The sequence below is a fragment of the Mitosporidium daphniae genome (genome assembly GCF_000760515.2).
Source record: "Mitosporidium daphniae strain UGP3 chromosome Unknown contig-117, whole genome shotgun sequence".
In the NCBI taxonomy this organism is placed as follows: Eukaryota; Fungi; Microsporidia; genus Mitosporidium; species Mitosporidium daphniae.
Window position 1 is genome coordinate 1 of NW_013546714.1, and position 14,640 is coordinate 14,640.

The 14,640-nt window shown below is 41.0% G+C and overlaps 9 protein-coding genes across 9 annotated transcripts; 7 read left to right on the forward strand and 2 right to left on the reverse strand.

Annotated features, from left to right (window-relative positions):
- Positions 1-3,944: 3,944 nt before the first annotated feature.
- DI09_117p10 (uncharacterized protein) lies at positions 3,945-4,483 on the forward strand (the record flags this gene model as incomplete). Its single annotated transcript, XM_013383998.1, has 4 exons — positions 3,945-4,033; positions 4,060-4,216; positions 4,241-4,316; positions 4,347-4,483. 4 exons carry the CDS (start codon positions 3,945-3,947, stop codon positions 4,481-4,483), a joined length of 459 nt encoding a protein of 152 aa, XP_013239452.1.
- Positions 4,484-4,575: 92 nt separating this feature from the next.
- On the reverse strand, positions 4,576-5,499 carry DI09_117p20 (uncharacterized protein; the record flags this gene model as incomplete). The annotated part of the gene is made up of 2 exons (XM_013383999.1): positions 4,576-5,084; positions 5,457-5,499. 2 exons carry the CDS (start codon positions 5,497-5,499, stop codon positions 4,576-4,578), a joined length of 552 nt encoding a protein of 183 aa, XP_013239453.1.
- Positions 5,500-5,508: 9 nt separating this feature from the next.
- DI09_117p30 (O-acyltransferase) lies at positions 5,509-6,768 on the forward strand (the record flags this gene model as incomplete). The annotated part of the gene is made up of 1 exon (XM_013384000.1): positions 5,509-6,768. The coding sequence occupies one exon, from the start codon at positions 5,509-5,511 to the stop codon at positions 6,766-6,768; it is 1,260 nt and encodes a 419-aa protein (XP_013239454.1).
- Positions 6,769-7,059: 291 nt separating this feature from the next.
- Positions 7,060-7,524, forward strand: DI09_117p40 (uncharacterized protein; the record flags this gene model as incomplete). Its single annotated transcript, XM_013384001.1, has 1 exon — positions 7,060-7,524. The coding sequence occupies one exon, from the start codon at positions 7,060-7,062 to the stop codon at positions 7,522-7,524; it is 465 nt and encodes a 154-aa protein (XP_013239455.1).
- Positions 7,525-7,558: 34 nt separating this feature from the next.
- On the forward strand, positions 7,559-9,776 carry DI09_117p50 (subunit 2 of condensin complex; the record flags this gene model as incomplete). Its single annotated transcript, XM_013384002.1, has 3 exons — positions 7,559-7,730; positions 7,802-7,857; positions 7,920-9,776. 3 exons carry the CDS (start codon positions 7,559-7,561, stop codon positions 9,774-9,776), a joined length of 2,085 nt encoding a protein of 694 aa, XP_013239456.1.
- Positions 9,777-9,998: 222 nt separating this feature from the next.
- On the reverse strand, positions 9,999-11,957 carry DI09_117p60 (succinate dehydrogenase Sdh1; the record flags this gene model as incomplete). Its single annotated transcript, XM_013384003.1, has 4 exons — positions 9,999-10,278; positions 10,343-10,553; positions 10,595-10,729; positions 10,778-11,957. The coding sequence occupies 4 exons, from the start codon at positions 11,955-11,957 to the stop codon at positions 9,999-10,001; spliced, it is 1,806 nt and encodes a 601-aa protein (XP_013239457.1).
- Positions 11,958-12,179: 222 nt separating this feature from the next.
- On the forward strand, positions 12,180-12,677 carry DI09_117p70 (uncharacterized protein; the record flags this gene model as incomplete). Its single annotated transcript, XM_013384004.1, has 1 exon — positions 12,180-12,677. One exon carries the CDS (start codon positions 12,180-12,182, stop codon positions 12,675-12,677), a length of 498 nt encoding a protein of 165 aa, XP_013239458.1.
- Positions 12,678-12,777: 100 nt separating this feature from the next.
- DI09_117p80 (uncharacterized protein) lies at positions 12,778-14,295 on the forward strand (the record flags this gene model as incomplete). Its single annotated transcript, XM_013384005.1, has 1 exon — positions 12,778-14,295. The coding sequence occupies one exon, from the start codon at positions 12,778-12,780 to the stop codon at positions 14,293-14,295; it is 1,518 nt and encodes a 505-aa protein (XP_013239459.1).
- A 19-nt stretch (positions 14,296-14,314) lies between these two features.
- DI09_117p90 (uncharacterized protein) lies at positions 14,315-14,640 on the forward strand (the record flags this gene model as incomplete). The annotated part of the gene is made up of 1 exon (XM_013384006.1): positions 14,315-14,640. A coding segment is annotated over one exon (326 nt), but the record flags the coding sequence as incomplete, so codon positions are not given.

The window sequence follows — 14,640 nt, forward strand, 5'->3', positions numbered from 1 at the left end:
AAAGAGCTCCATATAAAAGAAATATACAGCATTCTAATGTTGACTTAACGTCCACAATAGGAACAGATTCGGAATCGAGCTTTGAATTCAAATCTCGAATTTGCCGTCGAAACCCACTTAGTATCAAGTCAAACATTCTATATTGATAATCCGAACTGAGAGATTTAATTTCTCTATTTTTAAGGGCATGGTGGCTTACTTTAAAGCCTTGACCAGCTTTGCAAATAAATCTCTATTTTTGTGAAGGCCACATGAATTCTCAATAATCAAATCCTCAAAGGCTAAAGTTAGAGGTATGTAAGTCAATACCTTCAAGTGTCTCATGAATATCAATCGATTCAGAAGAAGATGTAGCATTTTGGAGGGAAAGAAGAGCAGATGAAAGATCGAACATCACGGCGTGGAAGTTGAAGTTGAAATTGAAATTGAAGTTTTATTGGCGCTTAAAACCTAAAGTGGCTCGAATTCTATTATAGCTTTCCGCTAACCCTTAAAGGCAAAAAAGCATAACCCTGATCTCAAAGTAAGAACCCGCCCATACCCTTAGTCTTTAAACGCACACCTAACCCGAACTTGTGCAGCAAGATTTAAGAAAATTGAACCTTTTTAAAAATTTAGAAAGTCATTTATCGATGTATTACATGGTGCTTACACTGGATACCAGTCGGGGTATGCATCTGCTTGGTTAAATTAATTTCAAATTAAGGTTAAGAGCACTATGGAAACAGATTTAATACCGCTTTACAAAGAAATTTTGAATTTTGAACCAAATAAATTGGGGCGGATGGTAAAATTGAGGCAATTGCATAAGAAACACCACTAGTTAAAAGGATTAATTTCATCTCCAAGCTTTCAAGCAGGCTGATGATAAAATGCCAAAAGCTCAGATAAAGATTTCACGTAGTGAGTATGCGCCAACCATAGGCCTTTACCTCAAATGCCCTTCCTGTGGTATAAATCTCAGTCAGAGAAGTACATTTTCTGGATAAGATGAAAACTGGCCGGAGTCAAGAAAGACATTAACCTTTTATGAGAAATTGTCTTCTCAAAAAAGATTGCTCATCCCTTGAAGTTCCAATCGGGTTAGATTGATCTTCTACAGCGTTTTCGGAGTTACTCAGGCGATATCCACCGATGCGATTCTCCGTCCGAAAAAAAAGTAATAACCACATAAACATTCAAATTGCTGCCTTTACACAGCTAATAGCTTTTCAAGCAAAGTAGTAAGCAGCTATTAAGTATTCAACGCTGTATAAGCCAATCGGGATATGTGGATGAGTTTTTAGTACAATTTGCCAATGGCAGAATTTTCGAATATCTGCGTCTCGGTGGGCATGATCAATAATAATAGAGGCCACTATTTTTGCAATTCAAATTCAGATCCCAAAGAAAAGGCAGTCGAAAAAAGATAACGGGGCCAGAAGAATAGGGGGAAATTAACCCTTCAGTGAGAAAAATACTGAATCGCAATGCTCAGTTTGAGTGCTAACCTAATCATAAGGTTGCTTATGCTATCCCTTTTTAAGACCATCAACCTCCTTAACTGGACAATACGAAACAATTCTCTCGGCGACTTAAAGAGATAACCTTGAATACCATCTGATGCATAAATAGAGGTATTTTCCAATCAACGAATCTATGGCAATTGATCCGAGCTCAAGTGAACCGCTCTAAAGCCTATGGATATGAGTTTATTTAAAATTCGGAATATGGACCCTATTGCTTAAGGATACCTATTTGGCAGGATAGAATTAATTTTAAACTGCCATCACTGTTTTTATTTAGTTTGAACATGAAGCTATTTAGCTTGTGGGGCATGTTTATCTAGTGAGGAAGCTTCTTTGTGCATTTTCAGAGCTAGAGGTTGGTATTCGGGGCATCGGTCTTGGCTTATACCCGGAAGGGGTTTGGCTTCGGCTAAACCCCCAAAGACTATGTTTCCATCGACTAAGGAACGAGCAAAAAGATAATAAAACTATAAGAAAGAAATTTGGATTTCCATTGGGGTGAGTAAGTTGGAAAAAATTGCTGGCATTTTATAAATCATTTTCCACCAATGACGATGCTAAGCTAAGAATTTAGACGCGGCTAGTTCGCACAACTTTTACAGCTAAATTCAGTGGTTCTAAAAAAAATTCCACCCCAGTTAAGTGAAAGGACCGACGAGTTATCTCTAACCCGACCCGATAAATTAATCTATAAATATTTAGTACATGGCGGGTATCATGACGATCGGGGCTGACACCTAATTTTGTTCAGAGAAATACTGGCTCTATTAATATTTCTCATCGATGGATGAAGCCAAAAAAATTAATTAAATGCGGGATCAGAGCCGGTTATGACGGATCAAGTTTAATCAAAGAATGCAGTCAAAGCCCGCGTGTCTGCCGTGAAATGCCCTTGCTGTGATCCATTCGTTGAAATGGAGCTTCTTATTAGCATCTTTGATAATACAACAATATGATGTTCTATTTTCCAAGAATACACGGTGGATACTTATTTGTACATATCTCACACTAATATCAGCCCCATTCACGGCTCCAGGATTTTCAATTGCATTCCTGTCAAACTTGTAAAACAGTCCGAATTTCTGCCCTACTAAAATAGGAGAAGATTATATAAAGCCCATATGGCTCGCCTCCCTCATGCTCTATATTTCAAAGAACATAAAGAGCTTCAGTCTTCTATTAAAGCAGGAATTATGCTCTCTTTCACAACCATCATTTTGAATGTTCCATGCAATGAATATCAGATGAGATTGAATTTAACCCCATATTTTGGCCTTCCAAAGCATTTTCTTTTAACTGCGGCCGTGTGAAGACGCGCATACATTAATGAAGTAGGGTTTGTTGGGCATATATCAACCCAAATCGTTGAGAAATATCTTGGCCTATGCTTTTTATCTTCTAGACCCCTTCTCTATGCAAGATGGAGTCGCCTACCGTATAGCCTCCCTCTAACCTCAAATAAAATTTCAAATTTAGCGTGCCTATTAGTTCATATAGACGGATATCAAGCCATATAGGCCAGTCCCAGCCCCTTGTGCCAAAGCAAAACATTGCGAAGCTACCCTTAGAAATATAAATTAATCAAGCGAGACATCTTGGCATATTCACGGTTAAAATTGAAGCGAGAGTTTATATAAACAATAAACCAACGGTCCAAGAGATTTAATGGCAGAAGTGCAGGATGCTCTTATTCGTTGTGAAATAAAATAGCTTTTTAAATATTTATAAAAATCTTATTCACTGATAAAGCTGTGACACCTTGTCCGAGTGGTTAAGGAGTATGGCTAGAAATCATATGGGCTTCGCCCGCGTAGGTTCAAATCCTGCAGGTGTCGTTTTTTACAAAATTAATGTTTGAGGAAGAGTATGAAATATTTCTCCTACGCAAACTATGTGATGCCCGATTTGTGGGTGTTAGTAAGCACTTTGACATGGCCGTTTTATTTGGCAAAGGACATTTCACATTAGAATCGCATTGTCCCAGCGCAGCTGCAATTTGGACCTATCTTTCCAGTTTATACTATTTTGACCATTTAAATGAGCTAAATAAGCCCGACTTGGTATATTTATTCCTTTGATTAATGGATATTTTAGTTCAATCTCGACGAGGACACAAAAACAGACTTCAAACTTCCTGCAGCTATTTATTCATCTGATTGAATTTCGAAAAACTGAAATTCCAAATAATAAATAAATACTTTTTATGTCCCATTCTCCTAGCCATGAGGTTTCCACTGATGAAATTCAATTGTTTGATTTCCCAACACTTGCGCCTTCGGAATTTAACGTTTCATGCTCACTATCGATATTTCCTCTTAACAATTATTCTTTCGGGAAGAAAGATGGCATTCCTTGGGATCCCTTTTCTTCTGTTAGCAAATCCTGTCTTATGGAGGCTTTTTTGTCAAAAGGTTTATTTATGCGCTTTTTTTAGGCATGGTGCAATCGGTAGAGGCCATGCTCATTATCCATCAATATACACACCCTCACGTTTTGCTCTTGCAAAAAGGAAATAACTTTGCCTTGTAAGAATGACGAATCTTATTTGTAGACCGGGTGGGAGGTTGTTGTTAGGCGAGGATCAGTCTGAAGGGCTGTCTAGAATACTTTCCGATCAATTAGCACCTCAATCTTCATCAAAATTTACCACATGGAACATTTCCGATTGTCTTTCTGTGTGGTATCGACCAGGGTTTGAGAATAAATTTGTAGGGGACATTTTCTCACTCTAGTATCCTTATCCACTTCCCCACATAACCATTCCAAAAGAAGAAAAAAGGCTGTATCTTGTTCACCTGCCAGAATCACGTTAGTAGCCTTTTTTAACCCTTTTGCTAGAGTTGTTTTCCATTCCCTTGGGCATGACTCTTGTGGCAATTCCATTTTTTGAGCTGTATGAAAACGCCAACCGCTTTGGTCCGCTAATCGCAAGTGTTCCCTATCTAATTTCTCGATACCATTTAATTGTTCAATAAATAAAATTAATTTTATTTTACTCTTTACTTTGCCCTTAGATAATTCATTAGGAACATAAAGGTCTTCAGTTGGATTCGGATGTATTTGGACGCTAAAAAATTAAATTGGAAATCAAAATGGTACCTTCTTGTAAGACACGCTGTCTACATAGTTTGGAAAACATTTTTGTCGACGGGACAACGCTTTTAAGTTCCTCGGTTGCAATCAACAAGGATAACTCTTTGTAGTCTGATTTAAAGGCGGTGGGTGTTTGGGGTATACTGTTTTCAATGCTCAGATCAAGCTCGGTTGCGTTTGAAAGAACCAAGGTGTCAATAGCTTGTTGGTTGTATTTTTCCAAATGTAAAGCAAGATATGGCAGTGTATTGCCTGTATTTTCTTGAAGGCTTGCAGTTGTGCCAGCAACTGGTCTCTTAAAGATATTTCTTCCCTCTGCAGAGCCCTGCTCAGGGAAATGAGGCGCGGATCTCAATAACGAAAGGTTCTGCTCTTCGCAGTCACGGTGGAAACTAGTGGCCTCATTCTCGAACGAGGTACCAAACGTATTATCATCTGTTGAAGCATCAAGCGAAAACTGCTGTTCTAAAATATCGGAAATTGCTATATGTTGGTTAGGAAAGAATGCTTACAATAATCGTAAACAAAAGACATTTGCTTTGAAAACGAATTGATGAATTCCGGTTATTAATTAGCGGGAAAGAATGCCCCCATTGGTACAGGCATTTATGGGGAACAAATAACAACCAGCCTGGGCTTCATTGGCATTTAATTAAAATTTGATAAATTGCTAAACTTGAAAATTAATCGCTAATTTGCCAAAATTGTACACCGGTTCCACACATCGGTTACACTTATCAACAGGTAATGGTTCTCTGTCAATCAAGATTAAAGGCAAAAAGAGATATCGAACATATTAGATACAAGGAATTTTACAAACGACCGTCCATTTTAAGGTACGAGTTTTTTGCTTACCATTAGCTCGTGGGCGAAATCTTCGGATGTAAAATCGATCCATAACATTCTCATGCTCAGCTTGATGGCATTTTTTAGTCTATATCTTCTAAATGGGCCCTCTTCGGCGAAAATAGAATATCCAACTTTTCCGCATTCCCTATTTGGAGCAGTTATTCCTTCGTGTGCTTTACTCTTTCTCGTTTCCATAGGCTCTGCTTATCTTTTGAGGGTTCTGGTGATAGACATTAATTGCAACTTACGTTGGATATATTTCCTGCATGCAATTCTGCATATGATGCTACTGGTATTGTCAGTTTCTGCCTGCTTATTTAATACGGCTTCGATTTGTGATCGCATTCTGATATTGCTTGAGCAAATAAGATTAAATCTTAAGCTTTATTCTGTCTTCAGAACCATTGTTGGATCCAAATTTGGACAAAAGATGTTTTCCCGGCGAATTTCGGTGGAAAATCCATTTTCCGCTTCAAAGCTTTTGTATTTTTATTTTGCACCTGTTTTGATTTACCAAAGCTTCTATTTAAGAGTCGCTAACGACAAAAAAGGGGGCTTATTTAGATTTTTGTACGATTCGGCCTGTCATGTTTTCAAGTTTTGCGTTTCCGTGTATCTTTTGCTATTCATTTTCCACCAGGTCATTGGCCCATATTTTGCGAATCTAACGATTGCCGATGCGAAAGGCTCCTTTTGGTCAAATACTCCTCTATTTAATGACTTTGAATTTTTAAAGAAATCTCTTGGTCTATTTTGTTGCCTGGGCACGCCGATCTTTCTTCTGTGCTTTTTCTTTTTTTTTGAGGCCTGGATGAACTTTTGGGCAGATATTCTTTCTTTTGAGGATCGCTCTTTTTATGAGGACTGGTGGAATTCGTGTTCCTTTTCTCAGTTCTATCGAAAATGGAACTGTATTGTGCACGACTTTTTATACACGTACTTGTATGGCGATTTTATTCGGTATTTCAGGGAGTCATCTATTGTCGATCCATCGCTGGCCAAAGGAATTTCAGCCCTCCTGGTCTTTAATATTTCGGCTGTTGTTCATGAATTTATCATTTCTTTTTCGTTGGGATTTTTTTATCCCGTATTATTCATATTATTTAGCGGCCCTGGTGTTGTCCTCTGTGCTTTTTTCCAAAAAGCCACGTACGATCGCAGACTTAATGCTATCTTTTGGCTGTTCATGTTTCTCGGTCTTGGGCTAACCATATTCCTTTACTCCTTCGAGTATTGTTGTAGAACCTTGCTTTTTACTCATATTTTTGATACCTATGCGGTTGATCCATTGGTAAGCCATCTCTTTTTTTCTCGTTAGAAACATTTTGGCCCGATGTACCTATTAATCCCAGTTTCGGTTTGTCCCTCTTTTTACGGGATAACCATTTCAATAGATCAACTTTAGCGATCCTTCAATTTTCACTTGCCAGCTATGAAAATTTTTATCAACCCTTAATAAATATTTTCGCCATCCAAAGGATTGCTGTACAAAGCGGTGTGAATTTGCTTGTCTGCCAATTTGGCAAATTGTGTGTTGAGCTAGCAATTTAAATTTTCCATCTAAATTTTGAATTGTAGCTTTAAATAATTTATAGCCCGTTTTACCAACATGCCTCCATCGAAGGGCTCCTCAAATAAAAAACGGAATAAGGCAGCAGATTCTGATCTTGCAGCCTTGACACCCTTAAAACCGACATCCGGAAAGAGGATCCTTAAACAAAAGGAAAGGAATATTCATGACGCTCCGCCCACGATTTTCAGCCCCGTACTGGGTTCTCCCAAGGCCAAAAGGACTCGAATAGACATCAACGCACTGAAATCTGCAACCATAGGGTCTCCAAATTCTCCTTCCGTTGCATTGAACGCCAAGTACCTGTTGTCTCCCGGCACAAACAATGCCAAGGATGCTCTATTGGATGGAGTTTTTGGCTCTCCATCAAGCATACTGTGTGCAACTTCAAAGTTAACCAAGGAGCAAAAACAGGCTTCTTTTGAACAGTGGCTAAAGGCCGCAACTGCAAATGTACTTTTTCACTTGAAACTTTATGACATAGAAAATCAATTCCAAAAATAGTTGGAATCTGCCCTTAATTGATTGCTTGAGCGATATGACTCTACTGAAGGACAATAATGATGATATAAACTTCCAAAAAGCATCATCTACCTTAGACGGATGTGTAAAGATATATTCCTCCAGGGTTGAATCGGTGGTGGTAGACACGGGCAAATTGCTTTCTGGGCTCACCACGTCTGCTGGATTAAATTCCATTGAGAACGAGGGTTAGTTTCCTACCTTTTCTCAAATTTAGACATCAACTTGAGGAATTCTGACGATGATGAAAGTGATACAGAAAACAGGCCTTCAAACAAGTTGAATGAAAAGGTTCCCAATAAGCATAAGAAAAAGGTTTGTTTTCAGCCGCCTAACTCTGGAATTAGCTGGGAAAATCTTCTGAAACACTTGCAAAGACGTTCGAGTCGATAAATGTCAAATCCTTTGACCTTGATACTTCGTTAGATCCGCTATTTAAAAAAATCTCGGCCGAGTTTGATGAAGGCGGATATAAAGGTCTTTTGTTCAATAGACTTTCCATTGATCAATCTGGATCTTACATGCTAGACCCGAGCGGAATCTTTTTTATGTCTCAAGACCAAATGGAACATGATGGAAATATCGAGTTCAATACGCAGCAAAGAGATCACATCATTGAGGGAGATGGCCAAGAACCTAACAAAGCTTTTGATGAAGGATTACTAGCTGGGATAGGGTCTTTTTTGAAATCATTTACCCAGATTCCTTGTACTATATCGCCTTCTTTTGAAGGGTTTCAGAAAGAATTTCTTGATGTAAAATCTGCGGAGCCTTTCGATTTTGGCGAGGACGTGATTGCAGAAATTTTGGAACAATTAAAGCTTTCTTCTGCCGTCGATTACGATACAATGCACATTGACTCTAGCTTTGAGGATGGAGTTTCTTCAAAGGTAGAACACCTTCAAATCCCAGATTATCCCTTGACTCTCGACGAAACAGGAGAGGAAGATGGCTATCATTTTCCAAGCGAACAAAGATTCGGAAATGATGATGACGATGAGAATTGTGGGAATGTTGAGCATATGCATGAAGATGCGTATCAAGATCCTTCGCCCACTCTTGCCCAAATGGTTCAAAATTCGTTTAGTAGTACCTCTTTTCTTGCTAACCCATCTGCCATTCTGGAGGCAAATGAAGCAACCAATTCTGTCGATGTATGTAGCTCTAGATCCAATCTATTTGCTTATTTCGATGGGATGGCTCATAAGAACTGGGCGGGTCCAGAACATTGGAAACTTCGCTTGATGCGAAAGGACCATTCGGTTACGTCCGGTAAAAAGATTAGACAAAAAGTGACCATCAAGACCCATCTGATCGACTTTTGCACTGCTCCTGAGGTCGATATCAAGAGTTTATTTGTCAAATTTGATTCACAGCATCACATCACATTGACTCCTGAAATTTTACTATCCGAAAAGAACAGGACTCGTAACATGTTGCCAGAAGATTTAAATATTTCATCAAAAGATCTCTTTTCAATGTTTTGCAAGCCTAATTGGTGGTTTGCCGATAACATAAAGCGACCATCTAGTGGAGCATATAAAGCCTCAGAGGAGCCAATCGAAGAGACCGCTGAAAAGCTTCTGCATACGCAAGGGGCCAAGTTTCTAGTAGAAAAAGGGCTTGAGGCAATGGTCGAGACCAATCAACGAACACATGCCATTTCTGATGACTTTTCACAACCAGACGATGACATACCTTTTGAGCCTTTTGACCACGGCCATGAGAACCATGGTGACGACATTAACGGCGATGACAATGATCATGATGGTGATGATCATCGTCTTTTAGGAGCTAGAGATGCCTCTGATGAGTCTCTCTTTTCGCAGCCATTTTCGCAGCTCTCTCTTGGGGAAGATTTCCCTTCCATTCCCTCATCCTCCTCTTTGAGTAAGGATTGGGGGCCAATGGGCTCTCCAAAGTTCCTCCGGGTCGATTCAATCTCCTATTGCAAAGTATCCAAGCGGGTAAATATGCATCGCCTCAAATCGACCATGTGGACCAGCCTTTCAAACTCATTTTCATCAGAGGATGAAATACGGCTCAGTAGCGTTATTTCTGCCATCGATGCGCAAGCAATGGGTGGCGAGAAAAAGAAGGCGGAGCTCTCTTTTCCTTATTGCTTCATTTCGCTCCTTCATCTAGCAAATGAACACAATCTGATCCTTGCGCTAACGGCCACCCATTCTGACATCGCCATCAAAAAGCAAACCAGTAAATCACAATATTTGTAAAGAACCCATAGCCAAGGCTTGATTAGGATTTTAGAGGCCCCGGTGCGACATCCGCACCGCATGTGAGCCGAAAGTGCTCATGTTATTCCAAAATGTTAAAGGGTTGAGGAGCATGGGAGTTTAAATGATCATGTGCTACAGTACGTGAAAATAAAATGTTTGAGGTATAAAATGATGGGTTTATGGCAGCAGATTGAGCTTGGCATTGGGCTCCCTCAATGGTTAGTAGACGCGCTTGGCGAGCGGAATGCTCTTGCACTCGGCCTCGTCCAATGTAGTTTGGACAACATCTCTGTACTTGACGGTCACAGCCTTGTCGTCGCTGAGACTTGCGTCGTGCCATGTGAGCGTATGTTTGAGGAATCGCTCGTCATCGCGTTCTTTGTAGTCTTCTCTTGCATGGGCGCCTCTAGACTCTTTTCTCTCACGCGCAGCAAACATTGTCTGCACTGCATTGGTCATCAAATTTTGTAGCTCAAGCATCTCGATCAATTCAGAGTTCCTAGATAAAAGAAGTGGAAAAATACCAAATCAAAGAAGTGTCCGAGATTTTGAGTCGTTTCAACTGCTGTGCAACTTCAAGGATTTCCTTTGAACCTTGGTCAAGGGTTTCTTGTGTTCTGAACACCGCAGCATATTTTTGCATAGTTTTTTGCATAGCAAGCCGAATTTGGGCTGTCGAAAGATCGCCCTTCGAGGAAAGCAGATTCTCTAAATTCTGCAAGGTCTTGAATGTGCTTGACGAAGGATCATCGACCGAAGCGACCTTTACTGATGCTAAAGAAAAGTATATACACCCACTCTACCTCCAGATTTACCTCCAGGTTTCGTTGTCTCTTGGATATGTTGAGCACAGGCACGGCCAAAGACCACAATATCCAATAATGAGTTGGCTCCCAGTCTATTAGCCCCATGCACAGAGACACACGCAGCCTCTCCGGCAGCATATAGACCTGAAACTAACGTTTCCTTTCCTATTTGATAGGATTAGAAGGCAATACCGGTAGACTTATCCGCTGTAAGAACTTGCCCAGTGTAGCGCGTCGGAATTCCGCCCATGTTGTAATGGACAGTTGGCAACACGGGAATGGGCTCCTTGGTGACATCAACACCAGCAAATATGGCTGCCGTTTCAGAAATTCCAGGAAGTCGCTCCTTTAGAACTTCGCTAGGAAGATGGGACAGTTGGAGCAGGATGTGATCTTTTTCAGGACCCACTCCTCGGCCTTCCGCAATCTCAATAGTCATGGCTCGAGAAACGATATCTCGCGATGCAAGGTCCTTGGCTGTAGGCGCATATCTAGCCATGAAAGGTTCACCGTTTGCATTCAAAAGGAATCCACCTTCCCCTCTGCACCCCTCAGTGATAAGACATCCTGAACCATATATGCCTGTCGGGTGAAACTGAACAAACTCCAAATCTTGCAGCGGTAGCCCAGCTCTGGAAACCATTGCGGTTCCATCTCCAGTACACGTGTGGGCGGAAGTACAAGAGAAATAGGCCCTCCCATATCCTCCGGTTGCCAAAACAACAGAAGAGGAGAAAAAGCGGTGAATGGTGCCATCCTCCATGCTTAGGGCAATGACACCACGACATGAGCCATCTTCGTCCATAATTAAGTCAAGGACAAAGTACTCGACAAAAAATTTTGTCTTATGACGAAGAGCTTGGCCATAAAGCGTATGAAGAATTGAATGCCCAGTGCGGTCAGCAACGGCAGCACAGCGGTAGGCCTGACCGCCCTTTCCATAGTTCAAAGACTGCCCCCCAAAAGCGCGTTGATATATTGTCCCGGAAGGTGTCCTCGAAAACGGAACGCCATAATGCTCGAGCTCGATAACGGTACGAGGCGCTTCTTTACACATGTAATGGATGGCGTCTTGATCTCCAAGCCAATCGGAGCCTTTCACAGTATCGTACATATGCCAACGCCAATCATCCGGGCCCATGTTTCCAAGCGCGGCATTGACGCCTCCCTGTGCAGCAACGGTGTGTGAACGGGTTGGAAAGAGTTTTGAAACGCAGGCGACGTTAAACCCAGCCTGGGCAAGTCCAAATGCGGCTCTAAGTCCAGCACCGCCAGCACCAACGACAACAGCATCATAAGAGTGATCAACAATAGTAAACTTGGAATAAAACCGTCTCAAAGAGAGAGATGCACGTAGGCGACCCCAATTCATGTCCAAAATTGCTAATGGCCCGATATTAATAAACACCTTGCAATCTTGCTGGCTAAATTGAAGGTATTTTAAAATTTGCAGTCTGCAAAGCGTAGACATCAATCAGGACATTTTTAATGGCCTTTAAACCCTTCAAATTACAGCACTGACCGACCAGATGAGGATTTCTATACACACACACACACACACACATTCAAAGGAGACGCCAAATTTTTACACAACATGAGGGTACGCACAAAAAAACGAGTCATTCCACAATGGCAAAACGAAAGCGTCATTGTGGTTGAAAACGAACACCCACTTCGAATGCTGAGAAATAGAATCGGGATATTTACTAGAGGCTCCCATTCAAATACAATTTCCCCATCAAAGTGTCTCAAAGCTAAAAAAGAAGAAAGCAGCGAAAAAAGTGTTATCCCACCAATTGTGGGAAGGATCGACCTGAATAGCTCACCAATCATAGCAAGAAAAAGTGCCTCTTGCTTGATTTCTATTAAAAAGGTTTCTGACTCCATACCGACCAATGATCTTTCTGGATTTGGAACGGCCTGTTCTCGATCTGCCTCCATTTTAAAATATGATGTAGTAGACCCTTTTAAACTGCAGCACGAATCCATACTGAAACTACTGGACCCAGATGTCCCTGAGCATGGTATTACCAGATATAGTGATGAATGGTCATTTTCTGAGCATTCGGGGTTATCTTCGCTCTCCGATTGAGGCAAGCATATTAAATATTTGGGTGGAGGATAATCCAGCAAATTAAATCTCGGATCTATTGCGAGTTTTTAATTAAATTTTTTACTTGTTTTCATTTTACATGGCAAAGACCAAAGTAAAGAAGACCGGCACCTCAGTCCCTTCGCCTCCACATGCAACTTCTGTCCAGTATTTGGAGCTACTTCAGAATTTATCCAAAATATCTGAGGAAGAGGCTATTATTTTCAGAAAAGAAAAGAATATTTCCGTCGATACTGGCGATTCCAACGGACAAAGCGCAGAAATATTCAAACCGGTTATCCGGTTCTCCGACTCTTCTGCTGTTCTTCCAAAGGGGCTTTTAAAGATTTGCGATGGGTTTGAGGATATCCCCTCTGCTATTCAGAGCCAAACTTGGCCATATGCTCTCACCTTTTCCAAATCTATAGTTGGTATTGCCGAAACTGGCTCTGGAAAGACAATCGCATTTGGCATCCCTGCAATTGCGAAGGTGATTCACTTGTCAGGGACCAAAAAAAACGTGCCAAATGGGAAGTATTCCCCTGATGTGCTTATTTTGGCACCGACACGAGAATTGGCCATCCAGATTGGAGAGACTATCGAAAAGGCCACAGGCTTCCTTGAGAAGCCCATCAAGTCGACAGTAATTTACGGTGGTGTCGATCGTTCGTCCCAATTAGCCCATCTCCTATCCACAAAGCCGCAGATTCTGATTGCAACACCAGGTCGCTTATTGGATTACCTATCTGAGGACGAACTATCTTTGTTTACGGTCTCTTATTTTGTACTTGATGAGGCAGATCGGATGCTTGACATGGGATTTGCTCCAGACGTTAAGAGGATCGTAAATGCGATGGATTCCACCCTTTCTCGGCAAACTCTGATGTTCTCTGCCACTTGGCCTTCGACCATAAAGAGGCTGGCAGATTCCCTGATAAAGGGTCCATCTGTTCGCATCTCCGTTACCTCTAGATCAGAGCTTTTAACTTCCACCGATAATTCACAATTTTCCCCCTCTTCGTTAAAAGGAGGGTCTACCATAAAGCAAATAGTTACCGTTGTCGACGATCATCAAGAAAAAGAAAAAATTCTTTTTTCATTACTCTCCAAATACTCGAGTGGAAAGATCATCTTATTTGTCCTATATAAAAAGGAGGCAGATAGAATAGAACAAGTGCTACTGAAAAAGGGATACAAGGTCAGTACAATTCATGGGGACAAGGCTCAATCTGCTCGAGCCTCTGCGCTAGCCACCTTTAAAGATGGAAAAAGTTTGATTCTTCTTGCTACAGATGTTGCATCTAGAGGTTTAGATATTCCCTTTGTTGAGACTGTTATTAATTATACATTTCCGCTGACAATTGAGGATTATGTTCATAGAATCGGTAGAACTGGCAGGGCCGGTCGCTCTGGTGTTGCGCATACAATATTCTCCCCATTGGATAAGAACCACTCGGGCGAGCTTATTGGTGTTCTTAGAAACTCTGGGCAGGACGTACCCCAGGAACTACTGGCTTTTGGTACCGCTACCAAAAAAAGAGAACATAAAGATTATGGTTCTCACTACAAAGAGATCGATCCCAGCATCAAGCCAAAGCACTTTAAATTTGACGATTAAATTTTAATTTAACATTTCAATGTCCAAGAGAAAGATTCCACCTACGCATTCGTATTTGGAGTCTTTTTCGTCTACTTTGTTTTCTGCTGCACAAAACGCAGAAGAGGAATGCGCCACTTATAGGGACGAAACCCCCATGGAAAGGGGGTTTCTAAATTGGATCAACTTTGAGCTTGCTCAACTTGAGGATGTTCTTCAAAACAACTTTTCCCGTGAAATTGATGACTACGATGTTAACAAACACAACCACGACATGGCTTCAAAGCTCATTTCAGGACAGAAGATTTCCACTTTAGAGAATAAACTTTTTGCATCAAATCACGAAAATGGCACAAATGAGAATTT